The sequence below is a fragment of the Desmodus rotundus genome, chromosome 3 (genome assembly GCF_022682495.2).
Source record: "Desmodus rotundus isolate HL8 chromosome 3, HLdesRot8A.1, whole genome shotgun sequence".
NCBI classification, from domain to species: Eukaryota; Metazoa; Chordata; class Mammalia; order Chiroptera; family Phyllostomidae; genus Desmodus; species Desmodus rotundus.
In genome coordinates this window covers 13,415,887-13,434,118 of record NC_071389.1, presented here as the reverse complement: position 1 = coordinate 13,434,118, position 18,232 = coordinate 13,415,887, and the positions used below count along the sequence as shown (strand labels likewise).

Sequence of the window (18,232 nt, the reverse complement as noted above, 5' to 3'; positions counted from 1 at the left end):
GACCACTCCTCGTGAAATGAGTCAGACAGAGAAGGATGGTTGCCGTGTGATTTCACTTACGAGTTTATGCGGCATCTAAAGAACAGTATGAACAAACAAATAAAATGGGAAAAGACTCACAGATATCGAGAACAGACTGAGGGTTTCCAGACGGGAGTGGGGGGCTAGGGGAACAGCTGAAGCAATTAAGAAGTACAATCGGTGGTCCCAATAGTCACGGGGAGGTAGGGCACAGCACAGGGAATATAGTCAATAATAATAATATTAATATTAATAATATATAATAACTGTGTACGGTGCCAGGTGGGCTCTGGACTTACGGGGGAACACTTCGTAAACTCTATGAATGTCTAACCACTGTGCTGTACACCTGAAACTAATATAAAACATACTGTTTGTCACTGTAATAGAAAAAAAGTAAGAAAGAGAGGCAGAGGTAAAACAAAGCAGCACTCCTCGTGGAGCCCTGAGAATCCGTGGGGTTCCAAGCTGCGCCACGAGTGCCAGGGCGAGGACCCAGGGCATCTCGGGTCTTTCCCGTCTGAGAAAGCCCCTCTGCTGCACCTCACGTGGCCAGCTGTGTGGTCTTGACCCTCAGCGCCCACATCTGGAGAATGCAGCCCAGACAGGCCCACTTCAGAGGGCCTTCGGAGCGTGCAGAAAAGCCTGCGAAGTGCTTAGTGTGGGCCTGGCACAGAAAGGCACCCGAGGAATGGGGCTGATGTGATTGATGTGATGCTGAGCGGGCAGCATCTTCCCAGAGCACCTGTGCCTGCCTCTGGGGACCACCTGCCTCAAGAAGTCCAGGGTATGCCAGCCTCACCTGAAAGCATTCGTGTTTCCTGCAACCCCCACCTACCCCGAGAGGACCCCCGCCCTGTACCCCACACTGCAGCTGGGGCCTCCGGGCAGTGATGTGTCACATCTGGGGTTAAAGTCATTGTCACAATTAATGGAGCACCAAAGAGCCAACCAGCTGCTCCTTGTCTGTTTCCTGCCAGGGACTGGGATAAATTAATCCACTCTGTGCCAGTCTGCTCCAGCTGCCCATGGATGCTGACGGCCTGACCTGGCCCTGCCAGCCCTGGGGCTGCTGCGGACGCCAGAGGGGCATGGATTCCTGGAGGCCAGCAAAAAGGTGGAATTAGCCCTGCTCTCCACCTGGGGCCCCCAACCCCGTGCTGGGGACCTCTCTAGCCCCACTCCTCTCCCCACTCCCCAACATTACTCTGGAACCGTCTTCTTCCCAGAACAGAATGCGGTGAACCAGCTGTGCAGCCCCAGTAACACGACATCCGCTCTCTGAGCCTTGGGCTTCTCGAATGTAGAACGGGGTCGCTCAGCCTGCCCATTCCGTCTACTCCAGGGGGTGGTGAGGATCAAGTGAGACAATGGGAAGGAACGCATCCTCTCTTCAAAGGCAGCTGTTAATTTGCGAGGTGAAGCCCGCCCCAGTGTGTGCAGGGAGGGGCACAAAGGCAGGGGCACAGCCTGGTTAAAAGCATGGGCTCCGCAGCCAGACTTCCCCCAACCGTGGCAGAGACACTCAGCCTCTCCGAGCCTCTGGCTTGTTACTGGGACACCATCCTTTTCATGTGTCATCTCATAGATGACAACTCCACGGCGCCGGTTGTTACCGTCCCCACGTTGCAACTGAGGAGGTTGGGAGGAGGTCAGGGATTTGCCTCAGTCATGCTGATGGGAAGCGGCAGAGCACCGGTTCACCCAGACCTGGCACCTTGGCCTTCAGGCTGTGTAGCCTGCCTGATAACCTGGTAACTTTGCTGGTGCTGGGGACAGCCCTGGGTGACCCTGTTTAACGGACTCCAGGACCCGAGGGGTGGAAGGAACCTCAAGGACAATCTCCAAAGGCTCCCCACCCAGCTGGGCAGGAGAACCGGGAAAGTTTATTTAACCAAAGATCACAGGCTCTTCCCCAGACGCCCTGGATGTCAGCATCTGCATATTTCACCTGGGAGCCCAGCACCAGTTCAAGGTCTAGAGCCTGGGAACCAGGGTCTCATCCAGCCTTCTCTGCCTGGGCAAGCCCCATAGAGACAGGAGGTGGTCCCTGGCTCAGAGGACAAGATAGCGCTGGTTCCCAGCCCTCACAATGAGAACAGAGACCAAAGAGGGCAGGAGGGACTCAACGCAGGCTCCAGGCTCAGAGGCACCTGAGCTCAGGCCATCACTGGGAACCGGTCAGACGGTGAGCAAGTTCCCTCCCATTGCTCTGAGCCGTGGCTTCCTCATCAGTAAAATGGGGTGGCTGTACCCGCTCGCAGGGCTGGTAGCGGGGATTAAATGAGATCACACCTGTGAATTGGCTAAGAGCTATGTGAATGTAAGATATTGTTTGTTCTAACTCCCAAATGAAATGAAATTGCGCTGAGCCACGTTTTATAGCGCCCTGCAAACAAAGGAATTACCAGCATGTTCGTGCAAAGCACAAGTCAGGGCGTGCGCCTCGCCTGCTTAAAATCACACCACTCTGTCACTCTAAAAACCAAGTCCTAAGATCTGAGTGGCACGAAGGGACAGAGACACCCAGAGCCGACCTGGGGCCAGACCCCCTCCTTCCTAGCTGTGGGGTGGCAGGGGCAAGGCCAACCCAACCAACAGCCAGGTGGTCACCTCCTCGGGGGTCTGCCCCCTGCCACTGGCAGGGCCAGAATCCTTTCCACCCACGCTCACCCCGGGGAGACAGCATATGGGGCTTCGCAGGAGAGACTAGGGTCCAGGGAGGTCAAGGGATACCCCAGGGACCCAGCCTTGGTCTCCAGGCAGGGCTGACCTGCTCAGCCAGAGGAGGGGATCCCCGTTGGCTCTCGGGCCCCCGGAGCCCACCCCTCCAGCTTGCTGAAGCCTGGTGCACAAGAGCTGGTGACATAAGAGGACTCGGCTTACTGCTGCCTGGGGCCACCAGAGCGAAAGGGGCAGGGCTCTGTCCTGACCTCAGCCACCAGCCACAGCCCACAGATGGCCTGGATGAAAGCCCCGTCCCAAAGTAAAGAAACGCTCCCTTCATAAATATGCACTCTCAGTGTCATTGTCACTGTTACTATTAATAATATTATTATCCCCTGTCCTCAGAGCCGTGGAAGCCAAAGTGTTCATGAAAGAAATTGTGTGTCTCTATAGCAGGGATGTGTGTGTGTCCCTGAGCACACTTGTCGGAGGAAATCTGCATGAGATAGAACTGTAATATACACTAATAACAACGACAATGACAATAATGCACTGAGGGAAGGCTCCCCGGGCGCCAGGCACAAGGCCAAGATCATGTGTCATCTCCCCTCACTCCTGCAACAAACCCCATGAGGCTGTCACATACGCATCTCTTCTACAGACGGGAAACTGAGACTCGGGGAGGAGAGGGGGTGGCCCAGGGCCACCCAGCTTGTCGATGGCAGAGCCAGGACCCTGCCAGGCTCATGGGCTGGCTTTGGCTTTCCTGCCCCGCCTCCTGGGATTTGGGTAAGAGAAGTGGAGGAACCAGGCCACGCAGCCTTGTCCCTGGAGTTACCGTGACCACTTCCTGGGTGGAGGGGGTGTCTCCCATGAGTGTATGACCCACTGGGACCTGATGGGCTGAGCCCAGAACCCTGGTTACCATGGAGGCCAGGTGGGCTGAGGGCTTGGCCACTGGGTGGTGGTGGGGCGGGGATGACTGGTAATGCCACCCAGATGGTTCAGATGGAAAAGAGAAGTGGGGGTTCCAGGTTTCCTGGCAACCCCCGGGGAGGGCAGGGCAGCAGTGAGGGAGGGGGCCAATCCTGAAGCCATGGAAGGCCTGAGAGGGCCCTTCCTGGCCCTGTTTGGCACGGATGTGTCTTAGGCTGTCCTGGGCCCAGTCTTGGGACATCCTGACTCTGTGGGCCCAGGACACAGAGAATCCCATAGCTAGGGACTCGGACAGGAAGGAGCAGTTGCCCAGCCCAGAGCTGGTTCTATAATCCCAGGGCTCTGCTTGCACCAAACTGTTAAGAAACCAGCAGCTCTGTCTCTAATTGCTGTGTGTCCTTGGGTAAGTCCCTTCGTCTCTCTGGGCCTCTGCTCCTTCTTGATCTATTTGATAAGCCTCTGTGAGTCACAGCCTGTCTCTGCTCACAAAGGGATGAATCTGGCCACCTCTTACCCCGTGAGCCGGATACGTGAGCCAGCCCCAGTCCCCATGGATGGTTGACGTGTCCAGCAAGTTCACTGCAAAACAGGAGACAAGAGCACATCAGACCCTGGGGCCACCTTCCCCAGGCCCTCTGGGGAACCCCGCCCAGCCACACTGGTCAGCGCTCAGCCTCCCTGTCTGTGTGCTTTCTGACTCGCCCTGTCCCTCAAGGCTCAGATCAAGTTCTCTTCCCTTTCCTGGAGCCTTCCTCTACCACCTGGGCCACAACACGACCACCTGAACTCCCAGGACAGAAGCTGCCCGAGAGCCAGGCTGCCCGCTTGGTGCAGCACAGGGTGGCTGAGACGGGGTCCGGAGTCTAGGAGGCCTGGGCCACCACCCCGGCTCTGCCACTGAGGAGCTGTGTGTCCCTGAGCAAGTCCCTTCCCCTCCCTGAGCCTCAGCGTCCTCCTGTGCAGTGGGGGTGGTGGTGCTTTCTGACTCACAGGGGCTGTGAGGCTGACTTGGCCCTTGCCCTTCACGGGGCGTGCTGGCATCCGAAGTTACCACCAACTAGTAGGTCCTCCGTGCACATTTGATGTGGGGCGACTGAGGGGAGCAGAGCTGCCTCTCAGTGAGTGCCTACTGTGTGCTGAGCTCTGCAAGGGGAGCTTGAGATGCCTCATCTGTGAGCCACACTGCCTCCCTGAGAGGTGGTCATTCTTATCTCCATTTTACGGATGAACACACTGAGCCTCAGGGGAGTACAGGAATGTGCCTGGGGCACCCCAAGTGTCGCAAGCGGAGCTGACGTTCAGAGCCCCGGCTGTGGCGACCGCAGTCAACGCCGCCAGCCCTGGAAGCCTGGGCCCACGGTGGGGAAGGAGCGCTGGACGGAAAGCAAGTCTATTTTTAAGCCAGACCCTCAGGGTAGGGAAAAGAGCCCATGAGCTGAGTCAGACACCTCTGGGCTCACAGCTCAATACATCCAGGAGGTGCTCTGAACCTTCATTTCCTCACCTGTGAAGTGGAGATAACAATGTCGAAGGGTGGGTGAGGGTAAACGGTAAAGCCTGGGGTCAAGGCCTTCCCAAAGCCAGTTCCCTGTCCCTAAGTCCTGCTCCTCCTGCCTCTCACTAAAGCGTTAAGAAATCAGGGCTTGAATCCCAGTTCTACCTCTCACTGCCGTGTGTCCTTGGGTAAGTCCCTGCACCTCTCTGGGCCCCTGCTTCCTTTGCACACTCTGGTGATAGCTGTATGAGAGAGCTCTTGGTTCCACAGTCCCAGGGCTTTCCATTTCTCTCTCTTCCGTGCACCCCTTCTCCCAGCCAGCAATCATGCGTTTCCAACTAACCCAAAGGGCAGGCTCAGGCAGGTCACAGAGGGTTAAAACCAGGGCCCTCTGGAACCTTCCCAATGGAAGCCTGGGGGTTTTCTGCCTGAGATTTGCATAGCTCTATGCCTGCCCCTGAAAGATGGAGACAAGTGTCCTCGGGAAATGTGGGAGTGAGGATGCTCTTGTCCGCTGACTTTCTTCCTTTCACCCTCCCCACTCCGTGGTGGGCGGGGGTACGGGGAAGGCTGGCTGGAGAGAGGGCTTGAAGAACCAGGGAGGGGCCTCTGGGCTTCTCAGGGGGTCCCCGGAGGCCAGTTAGGACCAGGGGATGGAGCCAAAGTCTCAGAGGGAGCTCCCTTCCCGGAGCCGGCCCCACGCCAGGGCCAGGGGCGCAGGCACAGAAGCCTTCCCGCCTCCCTCCCTCCCTCTCAGGCAATGGGAAGGAAACTGGGTCAGCCAGCTCTCTCCTACTGCCGGGTGGGAGGGAGAGGGGGCCGCACTGCAGCTTCCCCCAGACCAGCAGGGCCTAGTTTGGGGAGAGGGTAAGGAAAGAGGCCTGTGGGCTCCCCCCACCCTCACCCCCATCCCGGATGGGGTCTCAGAGCTGGAAGGCCCTTCTCCATGCAGCCCAGACCTGCCCCTATGCAGGGGGTATCTGAATGAATGTCCCCCGCTTGGACTCCTCCCCCCCAGAACCACTAACTCCAGGGACAGCTGCCTGCAGACCCCATTTCCAGGCCCTGCCCTCCCCTGGGAAGCCCCACCCCATTTGCAGCAGAGTCTTGATCAGCCAGCCCAGGGACGCAGATAATCCAAAGATAAGTCAAAAGTCGATTCTATCAGATTCCGGAAGAGCCACAGGACTCCGGGGCTGCTTGTTCTAATTTCTTCCAGACCCTTCTTTACTCCTCCCCTCCCCTCTCCTCCCTCTGTCCTCCTCTTCCCTATTTCATGTCCCCTCCTGTCTGGGGGACACAGAAGGACTTTCCCTTTCCCAGGCAGCTCTAGGCCCACAGGAGGTTTTATCCGGGCTGGAGAGAATTCCAGCCCTCAGCCCACCTGGCCGGGACCTGAGTCCCCAAGGACGTTCACACCCTTCTGGCCACTGGGGCTGGGCTCTCTCCTGCCTCTTGTGCTGCCGGACTGTGGGTCTGTGTGACGTCTGTGACGTCAACTCCCTCTTCTGGGCCCGTCTCCCCACTTGCAAATGTAAGGGTTGGACCAGATGGTCTCTTAAGGCCTTCAGTGAAAGCAAATCACTTAACCCCCCTGTGCCTCAGTTTCCTCATCTGCGGGATGTTCACGGGCGCCCCCCCTCCTGGGCCGGCCCGCCCGGCCGTTCTGGGGGATCGAACGGACCCATCTCCCGCTCTGAGAGGCACAGACAGTTCTGAAGCCTTTCCTGTTCGACTGTGGAAGGCATTATGAGATTTCTTTTTTCTCCAGCACCGTCACCTTCCCCCATTCCATTTCGCTGAGACTAATACTTAAATTGATTTACATTCCCTGAGGACACAGCGCATGATGGTGAGGCTGGAGAACTCGGGGTGGCCAGGGATGTCAGCTGGGACGTGGATGCTTCCGAGATCACCCGAAGTGGTGGGTAATCCCCACCACGGAGTGACAAAGGGCTGCCAGCCCGGCATCTCTGCAGGTGCAGGGCCCACCCCACCACCCCCGCCCAGGGAGGGACCTGGCACAGGGGCACTTGACCAGCCTGGGGCACTGTCACCTTTGGGACCCCAGCTGGGAACAGAGCCCCCTCCTCAAGGCCCAATGTCTTTCCGGCTGATCCTGGTTCTTCACCAGCTGAGCTGGAAGGGACTCCTGGTTGCCCCACGTGGAACCTGTTCCCGAGGTCTCCATGCACGGCTCCCCCACCCAGCTATGGGTACCCTGCTGCACTGACCACACAGGCACAGACAATGTGTCCCCCCATATCTCCTGCTCGGACTTCCCCGCCTCCCTCTCTGCATGGATCTCGCCTCCTACCCCGCTGCTCCTCCCGGGACAGAGAATGCGGACACTCCTTTCTCTCAGGCCACTGGCCTCTCCTCCCCGAAGGCCCCTCCCCGGAGGAACTCCGGCGTTTGCCAGCCTGCACTCTGGAGGGTGCTGGCTCCTCCCTGAGGAGTTGGATCAAGGAGTTGAGAGTGCACCACCCAACGCCCGGAGCCTTGATAGGGGTCCCTTCAGAGCCCTGCTGGGTGAAGAGGCTGCCTCCTCCCCGGTCCCCGCCCCTGGGAAAACTGCTTCTGAGACCACAGCTCTGAGAGTCGCTGGCTGTCCCCTCCCGACTCTCCTGGGGTCCCAGGAACCTGCACCTCATCACTACCCACCCCAGCCGGGCTGTTCAGCTCCCGTGCTGTGGTCCCTGCTCCCTGTGTGACCCATGCACTGGAGACTCTGCGTTTTCCTAAGTCAGTCTGCATTTATTCTGTGCACACCCATTTCCGTGGGCACAAATGCAAGTCTGAGGGCCTTCTTGTATGTGGTGTCCGCCCACGAATGTGTGTATTTTCAAGTGTACGCCCCTGTACATGTATGTGTGTGCACACTTGTGCTGCCTGCATTTCTGTGCGTCTGACAGTGGGCGGAGGGGCTGTCCACGCATGTGAGTCTCTACAGGCCTGGGTCTGTGCGTGTGAATCCCGATGTGTGTCTGTGTGCGTGCTTGAGGGTACTGATGTGTCTCTGTAAGCTGTGTGTGTGGGGGGTGTATCTGAGTGTGCATGACAGACACTGTCTCTGAAGCTCCCTGAATTTGGAAGTTCATTCTGCCAGGGTGAGACCAGCTCTGGACCCAGGACATCAGCCAGGAGCCAGCGCAGCGCACTAGGTCCAGCCTCCTCTGGGCAGCAGAGGAGGTCTAGGATGGGGGCGGGGCAGAAAGCAGAACGCAGGGCAGCATCCTGTGTGTGTGTAGGTGTGAGGCCCTGCCTAGGTGTTGGGGGAGCCTGATGGATGTCCCCCCCCCCCAGCTTTCCTTGCCCCCTGCCATCACCAGGAGGTCATCTACCAGACCCTTTGGTTCAGTTCACAACCTGGCCTCCCTCCCCTGTGTCTCCAAGTGACCAGACTGGCCCAATCTTGCCTCTGGACAAGACCCTGATCTCCTGAGCCTTGCTTGACTCAGTTCGTCCACTAACCCCTCAGGTCTCTCCTCACTAGCCCTTCCTCCCAAAGCCGCCCCTCCCTGCCCACCAAAGCTGCCTCCCTACCAGCGAACCCTCCCCAGCTTCTGTCCCTCCTTCCCCCTCAGTCCTCCAGCCCTGCACCCCAGCCACGTCCAAGACTCATGCCCTGCCCCTCATTTCTGTCTTCCCCCAAACCCTGTCCTGTTCTCTCTGGTCCTCGTTTCTCAGATATTGGTCCCTATCTCTCAACGTGTCCCTGCCCCTTCTCCTTCAGCCCTCTGAGTCTCATCCTGCATCTCTGTGGCCCTCTGTCACACTGTTCTCTCTCCCCACCCCGTCCCCTGTGTTCTCTGTCCCCTCTGCTCTATATCTCTTCTCCCGGCTGCTGTCTCCCATCCTGTCCCTGTCCCCAGTGTCCGATCTTCGGTTCTCTGTCCCCAGCTCCTAACCCTCAGCCCTATCCTCCAGTACCCCCTGCCTCTCTCCCTCATCCCCCAGTCTTGTCCCCCTCTCCATCCCTCTGTCCCTTGACCCCGGGTCTCCCCCGGTGCAATCCCTGTTCCCCCATGCCCAAGGATCCAGCCCCATTGGCGCTCAAGATCCAGGGAATGGAAGTTGAGCCTCGGGCAGCGCGCGCCGCGCCCCCCGGTCCCTCGGCCGCCCCCGCCCCCCCTCCCAGCCCCGCAGCCGCCGCTCACCTTCGCCGCGCGCCGCGGACACGCTCGTGGCCGCCGCCGCCACGGCCGTGACGACCCAGAGCGCGGGGTGCAGGCGGCCCCGGGCGGGGGCCATGGCCGGGAGGGCGGGGGCGCCGCTCACCCTCGGGCTCGGCCGCGGCCGCCCGCGCGTCGGCGCGCTCCCTGGCTCTCCCGCACACCCAGCGGCCGGGCGCACACACCGGCGCACACGCCGGCTCACGGCGTACACGCGGGCACACGCGCCCGCCGCCGCCGCCACCGCCGCCCGGGGCGGGGGCCGACCCGTCACGGCGCCGAGCCAATCAGCACCGAGGCGAGGGGTGGGGGGCACGCAGCCCGCAAGGCTGACACCCGGCCGGCGGACACCACCAATGCACGTGCGCACGCTCGCACTCACCCGCCCTCACCTTCGCGGGTGGCGCGCTCTCTTCGCCCCATGTTCGCACGTGGACTCAGAGCCAGCGTGCCCGGAGCCACAGGACGACCCCGGCCACACCAGGACATGCAGACCCACTGGGAGAAGTCCCCGTGTGCACACACAAGGGCGACATCCACCTGCACACTCACTCTTACATGGCTCAGACTCATTTGCCCACACGAAGTGCCTCGCACGGTGACACACACACACTAGTTCACGAACAGAGGCTCAGAGACCACTTAAAGACAAACTTTTAGGTAAAAGCTCTCTCCCCTCCCCCAACCCCAGGACTGGGCACGAGGGGGCCACCCTCATCTTAGAGAGCCATGGTCAAGAGCACAAGCTCTGGGACCAGACAGACAAGCGGGATTTTCCTGACTCTGTCTGTGGCCTTGGGCAAGTTTCCTAACCTCTCTGAGCCTCAGCTTCCTTGTCTGTAAAACAAGGACAATAGAACTGAAGTCCTGGGGCTGTTGTGAGAATTATATCCAAGGACTCAGGTAAAGTGCCCCTCCTGCTGCCGGGCACACAGCCAGGTGGCAGCTGTTCATGGATGAAGGTGATTAACACTTCCTGCTTTTTCCCCATCTTCACTTTCCCCACCTCCAGTTCCATTCCCTGGAGTAGGCATCTCATCCCGGGAAAGCTGTGTGGGGAGGGCAGGGACCTGGGGATCTCTCCAGGTGTGGACCCTGGTGGCCCACGTTGTCCCGGAAGAAGATAAGAGGTCTCCAGCTCCCCCCGAGCTGGCCCTCAGGTGTGGCTGCCCACTGGGACGGGGTCCTCACCTTGCCCCTAACTTCTGACGGGCACAGAGGATCGCTCAGGGCCCTCCGACGGCACTCCCAGCTCCTGTGCTCACGGGGCAGAGCTGGACGTGTGGCAGGAAGTTCCATAGCACGATAAAGGCTATTTGGGGAGCGTGTGCCTTGTGCCAGCCCCTGCTTTAGGAGCTTCCCAAACTCGCTCTACTTTAAGCACCACTCAGCCCTGTGGGGAGTGCAGCTAAAGAAACTGAAGCACGAAAGGCCATCATTTGCCAGATCATACAGCTGGTCAGATGCTGGAGAGGAGCTCAGACCCAGATCCACTGGGCTCTAAAGCTCACTCTCCCCTGTGCGTCTCCGTCACAGAAGGGGGAAGACTGCCCAGATTAGGAGTCTTTCCCAAGAGCTCAGGTCCTCCAAGATGTAGTAAGCCCCGTTAGCAGAGGAGCTCAGGCAGACAGGGTAGAGGCCGTTCGGGGTTGCTGTGAAGGGCGGGGGAGCAAACTGGACTAGACCCGAGGGGCAAACACAAATGCCCGCAGAAGACGGCAGGACCCTAGCGAAACCTGCCAGGAAAGTGTCCCCAGCTCCGGCCAACATTGCCGTGGGCACGTGAGCCCAGTTTTCTGCATTTTCAGGAGAGGTTGTATATCCGGACTTTTTATGTGGTGTCTGTTAATATTGAAAGTCGGCAGCTAATGCAAACATGGCAACAGCACCACAGTGTGGGCAAACCCGCGGGTGGAGTGGCCATGGCCCACGGGACTCCAGGCTGTCCTCCAGGTCTGCTCAGAGGGAAGAGGCCATGGCTGGCACCTCACTTCTGGGGCTTTGGGGGCACGCGCAAGGCAAGGCAGAAAAATGCAGTCAGCACACAGTCACAAGCAGTCGTGGGCAACCCCTGCCCCGGCCAGGGCTCCCAGAAATATGTGTCGGAGGAGGAGCCCTTTGTGGGGGCCTGGGGTTCCGTACCCCCAGGTAAAGGTAGAGCCAACCACACCTGGGTTTTGACCATTTTGCAGATGAGGAAACCATGCAGGGGGCCACTTTGGTAAAAGAGGTGGTTCTGGCAGGAGAGATGGGTGTGTGTGAGTGTGCAGGGCGGGCACAGTGCCTAGTGGTGAAGTCCACTCATCCCTGAGCCACCCTAACCGTGCTCTGGACCCCGCGTTGTCTGAAGCTATCCTACTAAGCTAGTCTCAGCGGAGCCTAGGCGCCTACAGAGAAAGCCCCAACGCCAGCCCCCTCTCCCTCTCTGCTTGGTTCACTCTGCGAGGGGACTAGAGTGGGAGGGTGGGGCAGCCCTTGAGTTTGTATGGAAACCTCCCCTTCTTTTCCAGCTGGGTGATGGCGCCATTGGAGATCTTCGCAAGAGCCGGGCTCCCAACACGAGGCCCCCATGGCTTCCTGGATCGGGGCCTCCATTTTCCCATCTGTAGTGGGCCTGCTCCTCCTGTTTTCCTGAGTTCTAAGCGGCAGGAAGGGAGCGTGGTGCTGGCACTCCTCTGGGCCGGCGCTGGGGTTCCCAGCCAATACGATAGACCCTGCCCTAGAAGCCTTCCAGGCTGGAGGGGAGGCAGCCCCAGAAACGAGTATGGAAGGAGCTTATGTTGCATGGGAGAGATTCACCGGGACCAGAGGGATGCGTTGAAACCGCTCACTTCACTGCTAGCGCCAGGCAGGGCCGGAGCATCCGAGGCAGCCCTGCCAATTAGAAATACAGTGCGTGCCACATAGACAAGTCAAGTTTTTCCCGTGTAGCCACGTTTTAAAAAGCAAAAAGAAATAGATGACATTAAAATGAAATAATATAGTTGTCGAGTGGCTGTTGCCTGGTACATGAGATTAATTTGTTAATTCACTAATTCAACAACTCTGCATTGAGCCCCGCTGTGGCGTGGCACCAGGCGCGGGGACGAGACGGTGGACCCCACGGGCGCCGTCCTGGACTCACTCCAGTCTAACGGGAGGCAGGCCATTACATGGGCAATGACAAGGCCCCCTTCCACATAAGGGAATATTTCAGGAACTGTAAGCACCAAAAACGTAAGGTAAAATTTACAATTTAAAATATTTTTTTTAATATAAAGTTCTCTTTAAGCAGAAAATACCGAACGTCATTTAGCTCTTGGGGTTCTCTGGGAACACAGAATCATTGCATCTGGATGTGGGAACGCTCCCAGTGTTGAGTGGGCTCAGACCGCTGCTAACGGGACAGTATGAGCCAGAGGTGCCTTTCGGGCCATGCAGGTGCGTGGGCCTATCCGCCCTTGTCCTCCGGAGGACCCCGGGGTCTCTGCGTTCATAGTGTCACTGTGTCTGTCCCCACTCTGAAGCTGCCAGCTGCCGCCTCTCTCCTGTAGGGCTCCTGCCTCTGACAGCCTCCCACTGCCTCCTAAGGCGCGGCTTCTAAGCTCTGGTGGACTGGGAAACCCTGCGTGTTTATTAGAGTTGCAGGTGAGGTCAGAGTGGGTGGGTTCTAGGTGAGGAACGTCCCCAGGAGTGAAGAAAGGGAGTCTAGTGTCAATGATCGTGGCTGCTCAGGGGTCTCTTCTGCTTATTCCTGGCTGGTCTCAGGATATTTGTTCTCAGGTTGGAGGGTAAGTGAAGTGTTGTTATAAATACATAAGAAGCTTATTAATGACCAGGCACGCACAGACTAATTGTGTCCTCCTGTTTACACGGAATCAATCACTTCCCCAGTTCAGAACCACGGGCAAGCAGCAGAGCGGGCGGGAGACGTGACGAGATGCCACGGGCCTCACAGGTCTGGCTGCAGTCTTTTCTGTCCTGAATAGAACCAGCCACCCCTCTATCCCTCGTTCCCTCGCCTGCTGCCCTCTCCCTTTCTCCTCCCCTTCCCAGCAAGCTTCCTGAAAGAATCATCTGTCCTCACGGATCTTTCTCTCTCAGTCTCTCCTCTTCCATTACCACCTCCATGGTCCCTTACACACCACCTGCCCTGGACCACACTCCATGACTCTGTCCCATGCCTTGTCCTCATTTGACACCGCCCTCCACCCAGCCGTGCAAGTCAGGAATGTGAACTTGGTCTCCGTCCCTCCTTCTCCTTCAGCTGTGTGTCTGGCACATCCCAAGCCCTTGGATTTTACCACCAAATCACACCCTGCATGCATCCACTCCTCGCCACTGCCACCAGGCTGGTCTGAGTCCCCGTCAGCTCTCACTGGGACACCTGCACTGGCCCCGCCACTGCCCTCCGGCACACTCTCAGGGCCCCTCGGTCACGCAGCACACTGCAGCCAGAAAGCCCGTTCAGTGCCAAGGCTCATGGTCAGCTCTTGTCTGTGCCTTCCCCTCTCCTGATTTCCAGAGCCTTCCGCTGTTCTCACATGATACAGATCCAAAGGCTTATCAAGCTACAAGTAAGTCCCTGTCCGGGTGGTCTGGACCCTCGCCAGTCACCACCTCCCCGCTCTCTGCACCCTGGGCTCAGTTTGGGCTCACCCACCTGCACACGTGTGATTATCCGACCCACACATGGGTCCTGCCTTCCTGTGAGAGCACGGACAGCCTCTGCTCTGGCTGGGCACCAAGTCTTCGACACCTGCACGCGGGCGGCCCTCCGTGTGAGGACTTCTGCCTCGGCCCAGGCTCCCTCCAAGTCCTGGCCCAGACCTGGCACCGGGGCTAGCTTCTCTTCGCCACGGCCTGCCTGCGTGATTCTAGACAAACCTCATTACCTGTTTGGGACGCTGACCAGTGTCGGGGGAAGGCCTCCAGGGCTCTCGACATCTAGGGTAATGTGACAGAATATCCACTATCCTTATTAATCTTCCTCACAGCCTTTTGAGGTAAGTTCTGTTTTTATCTGCACTTCATAAATGAGGGAATAAGATGTGGCAACATAATTTGTCCAAGATGCCACAGCTACTAAAGTGGCCTGCTTGGAGTTCATACTCAGGCCCGTGGTTCCAGAGCCCCCATGGCAGCTGGGAGTGGGGAGAGCCCTGGGGGCTCGGATGAGTGGAAAGTCGGAGACTCCGGCTGGCCAGAGGTAAGGGAGCGAGCAGGTGCCCCAGTGGGCCATTGATCTGTGGGTTAGCCAGGGGGTGTGCTGGCCCTTCTTTGAGCCCCTCAGATTTCTGGGGGGAAAGGTAAAGGAGCTCATGGCCCCAGGGACGGGCCACCACTGGGCTGCAGCAGGGGGTGGGCAGGGAGGTTCTGGCAAGTCCAGGATCTTCAGGGCCTTGTCTGGCCCCTGGCTGCATTACTGAGCCAGAGCTGGGCTTCACTTCTCAGCCCGACCGTGGGATAGAGTGGGGCCTCCTCTGGAGTGTCAGGGTGACGGGGCCTCTGGGCAGCGGCTGGGGGGACATCTCTGGATTTGTTGGAAAGCAGCAAAGACCTTGGGCTTCAGAGGCAGACCTGGTTCAAATCTGAGACCTAACCCTGCCTGTGTGCTGTGCGTCTTGCGGAGATCACCTGACCTCTCTGAGCCTCAGGGCCTGGTCTGTAAGATGGGGATACCGCCTCCTCCTGTTCTTTAGGGTGGTGACGATCAAAACAGTGCCTGGCACGTAGTAGGCCCTCCTACATCACAACTCTCCCTGTGCAGCCCCAAGCCCTTCCTCAGAGAGCAGGAGGGATCAGGCTGTGGCTCATTATCAGAAAGAGGAGTATTAATATCCCTGATATGAAAAAATAACCTTATCGTCGTTCTGCCTTGTTAGGAGAGGAGCCCACGTCAGCCTTCTGACAGATGGGAGCAGCTCTGGGTTTGCAGGAGACAGACAGACAGAGAAGTGGGGAGGCAGGGAGGGACAGAGAGACAGGGTGTACGGGTGGGTGTGTAACAGAGTGACTAGTGACAATGACTGGCTGTGGGTGTGAGTGTGTGGGTGGTACTGGAGGGTGGGTGGATGCTGGTGGCACCTCTCCAGAGCAGGGAAAAGTTTTCAGAGGGTGACTTGATAATATCCAATATTGAATGTATTGAAATGCTGAGCAGCTGTACAGATCCCTGTCTGATTTTCATTAAAACCGCAGAAGCAGAGGGTGTTTCGGGAGGGGCGGGGGCTCCACCACCAACAGGACGGTCTGATAGGAGGAGCCAGAGCCGGGTTCAGGACCAGCACCGAGGCCACTCCCACCCGCACCTCTGCTGCTGCCTTCCCAGCTGCTACCACCAACGCTGCTGCCCGTCCCTCTCGGACACGACAGCACAGAGGAAACCCGGTCCCGTGTTAGGCCATCTTGCTCATGGAGCCGCCTCCGTCACTGCACTGCAAGCTGAGGGCCACCACCCCTGTGCTCCATGGGGGCAACCACCCCCCACCCCCACCCCAACTCGTGGACCCCTTTGCTTCTCTGTCACATGGTCAAAGAAGAACCCTACGCTTACCTGCAGCCCATGCTGTCCCAGCAGTGTTAGGGTGGGGGCGGGGGTGCTGAGCTGGGCGCTGGGCACCGGGGCACATTAACTGCCCTCAGGAACCAATAGTCTGACGGCACACACAGGCCTAGAACAGATCACTTCGCGGCAGTGGGGCGGGGATGCCCAAGCTACTGCAGGGTCAAAGGGTGGGGATGGCCTGCTCGTGCGGGGGGAGGAGGAGAGGAGTCACAGGCCCAGAGAGAGCGGTGATTTCCCCATGGCCACCCAGCTAGGAAGCAGCCCAGCTGAGACGCAAGCCCAAGGGTGTCTGACACTCAGACTCTGCGGGTCCCCCTCCGCCGGGCAGGATTTTCAGGGAAGAGACAAGAGTGTAACTTGGAAGCTCGAGACTCATCGGTGGCCCGGGGTCACCTAGAAGGAGCTCCCTAGAGTCCAGTTTAATTTGGAATTGCCCCAAATGCAGATTTACTCCCTGGGAGGAGAGTGGAAGACGGACTGAGAGCCTGGGCTGCCGGGGGCGAGTTGTTTGAATTCCAGCCAAGCTGTTCCAGCCTGGCCCAAGGTCATTTGTTCGGGGAAGAAAGGCGGCTGGCCACTCAGCCCTGTGCACCCGCCCTCCTGCTCAGAGCTGAAGGACAGTGTTCCTGGTGAAAGCAGATTACCCGGTGAGGGGGCTGGCGGGCGGGATGGCATTGTGGTGACAGGTCCATCAGGCCCTCTCCTCTGCCTCTCAGAGGGGATGTTTCCTGGGGCTGCTGGTGACAGCCAGGGGCTGTGGAGAGAGTGCTGATGAGGTGGAGACAGCCGGGCCCCAGCCTGGAGCTAGTGGTGGGCAGGGGCTCAGCTTCACTGCGGTCTCCCCCAGCAGAGCGGCCCACAGAGTCCGCCCCATCCTGTCTTTAACTCTATCTCCTCCCTCTGCCCAGGCCTCCTGTGCCCCACCTCCAATCCCGCTTTCACCCACAGCCAAGGGGGGCTTTCTAAAGCACAACACTACCCTGCTTGCCCCCTGCAGTGACCCGGCTGTCCCAGGAGGAAGCCCAGCCCCTTGGCCTGAGAAGCAAAGGCCTTCATGGTCTGTCTTCTGTTTCTCTCTGTGGCTGCTGCACCTGATGCTCTTCTCTGTGTGCGGCCTTCGCACCTGCTATTCCTTCCCGCTGGCACCCTCCCCTCCCCCTTACTGGGTGCAGAGGTGGGGGGTGATGGGGGGGCTAAGTTCTACTTCCACTGCCCTCAGCTTGGTTATCACCTCCTCCGTGAAGCCTTCCTTAAACTGAAGTTCTGCCATCTGCGTTGGGTGCCCCCTAGTGCCCTCACACATGCCCCTTGATTGTCCCCCAACCCTCACAGTTCTCTGGGACAGACTCCAGGAGTGTGGGGCGTGTGCTAAGTGTTGGGTAGTATCGCCTCCTCCCCTCCTGGCACTGAGCAGAGTGTGGCGAGTACCTATTTCTCCACCTCACCCACCCCACTGGGGATGCCGTATGGTCACCTGCTTTATAAAGGGGGATGGCACGCTCCAGGGCGCCAACAGGTGAGGAGCTGGCATGAACAAAGAATTCAAGTATCCTGACTACCTGCACTGCCACCACATCCTGCCGTGATATCTCGGCTGCTGGGGGCTGTTCCGGGGTTGGCTGGGTGTCAGCCCTGCTCAGTGATACTCCAGCCGGGGCCAGCCCTCCCAGCAGCCCTCAGTCTCCAGGCCCCTGAGAGCTCTGGGTGGCTTCTCAGTGGAGGCAGGGAGGTGCTGCTCTGCCCAGTGGGGCCAGGAATTCACCCCACGTCTGCAACTCCTGGAGCTCCTGACCTTTCCCAGGCCTGACCACCTGCCTTCTGGGTCTCACCTCCTGCTTGTCCCTGGATCCCCATCTCCACACTTTTCAGATCAGCCTCTTGGCCCCACCTCACCTGCAGCTTGCTGGTTGCATGTAGTGGCTGGGGCCCACAAACCCTGCCTGAGGCCTGTCCCAGCCCTCAGTCTGGGCTTGGGCTTCTTCTGTCAGCTTGTTCCCCAATCAGAGCTTTGAGCCCCACTGTGGGAGCTCAGCGCTCTGGCCCTCCCTCCTCCCCCCACGGCCGTGGAGGGACTGGGGGGCTGGAGATGATGAAGTTGTCTTCGAAGAAGGAAGCTAAAGATGTAAACGAGACCGTGAAATCCCCGATGACAACCGTGACCACTGTGGCCCCAGCCATTAAACACGGAGCTTTAACGGCCCGAGATACACCTGGGGCGCTTGTCAGCAGCTCCTGCTCATCACACGTGTGCGTGCGGGCCGTGCACAAGCCTGTAAACGCGTGCACACTCACCCAGGCTCAGCGAGCAGCGCAGAAGGGTAGGATGGGGGCCCCGGGAGATGGTTCTAGCAGTTCCCTTAGGCTAAGGATGGGGAGACTGGGGTCCAGGGT

General features: G+C 58.8%; 1 protein-coding gene across 1 annotated transcript in view; it reads right to left on the bottom strand.

The window, feature by feature from the left end:
- EPHA8 (EPH receptor A8) overlaps positions 1 to 9,373 on the bottom strand; it is a 31,383-nt gene extending 22,010 nt beyond the window's left edge. The window contains exons 1-2 of the mRNA XM_053920496.2: positions 9,280 to 9,373; positions 4,139 to 4,203 (exon numbers count right to left, since the gene is read on the bottom strand). Of these exons, the coding sequence (XP_053776471.1) occupies positions 4,139 to 4,203; positions 9,280 to 9,373 (159 nt within the window). The remainder of the gene's footprint in view (positions 1 to 4,138; positions 4,204 to 9,279) is intronic.
- Between the last annotated feature and the right edge of the window lie 8,859 nt (positions 9,374 to 18,232).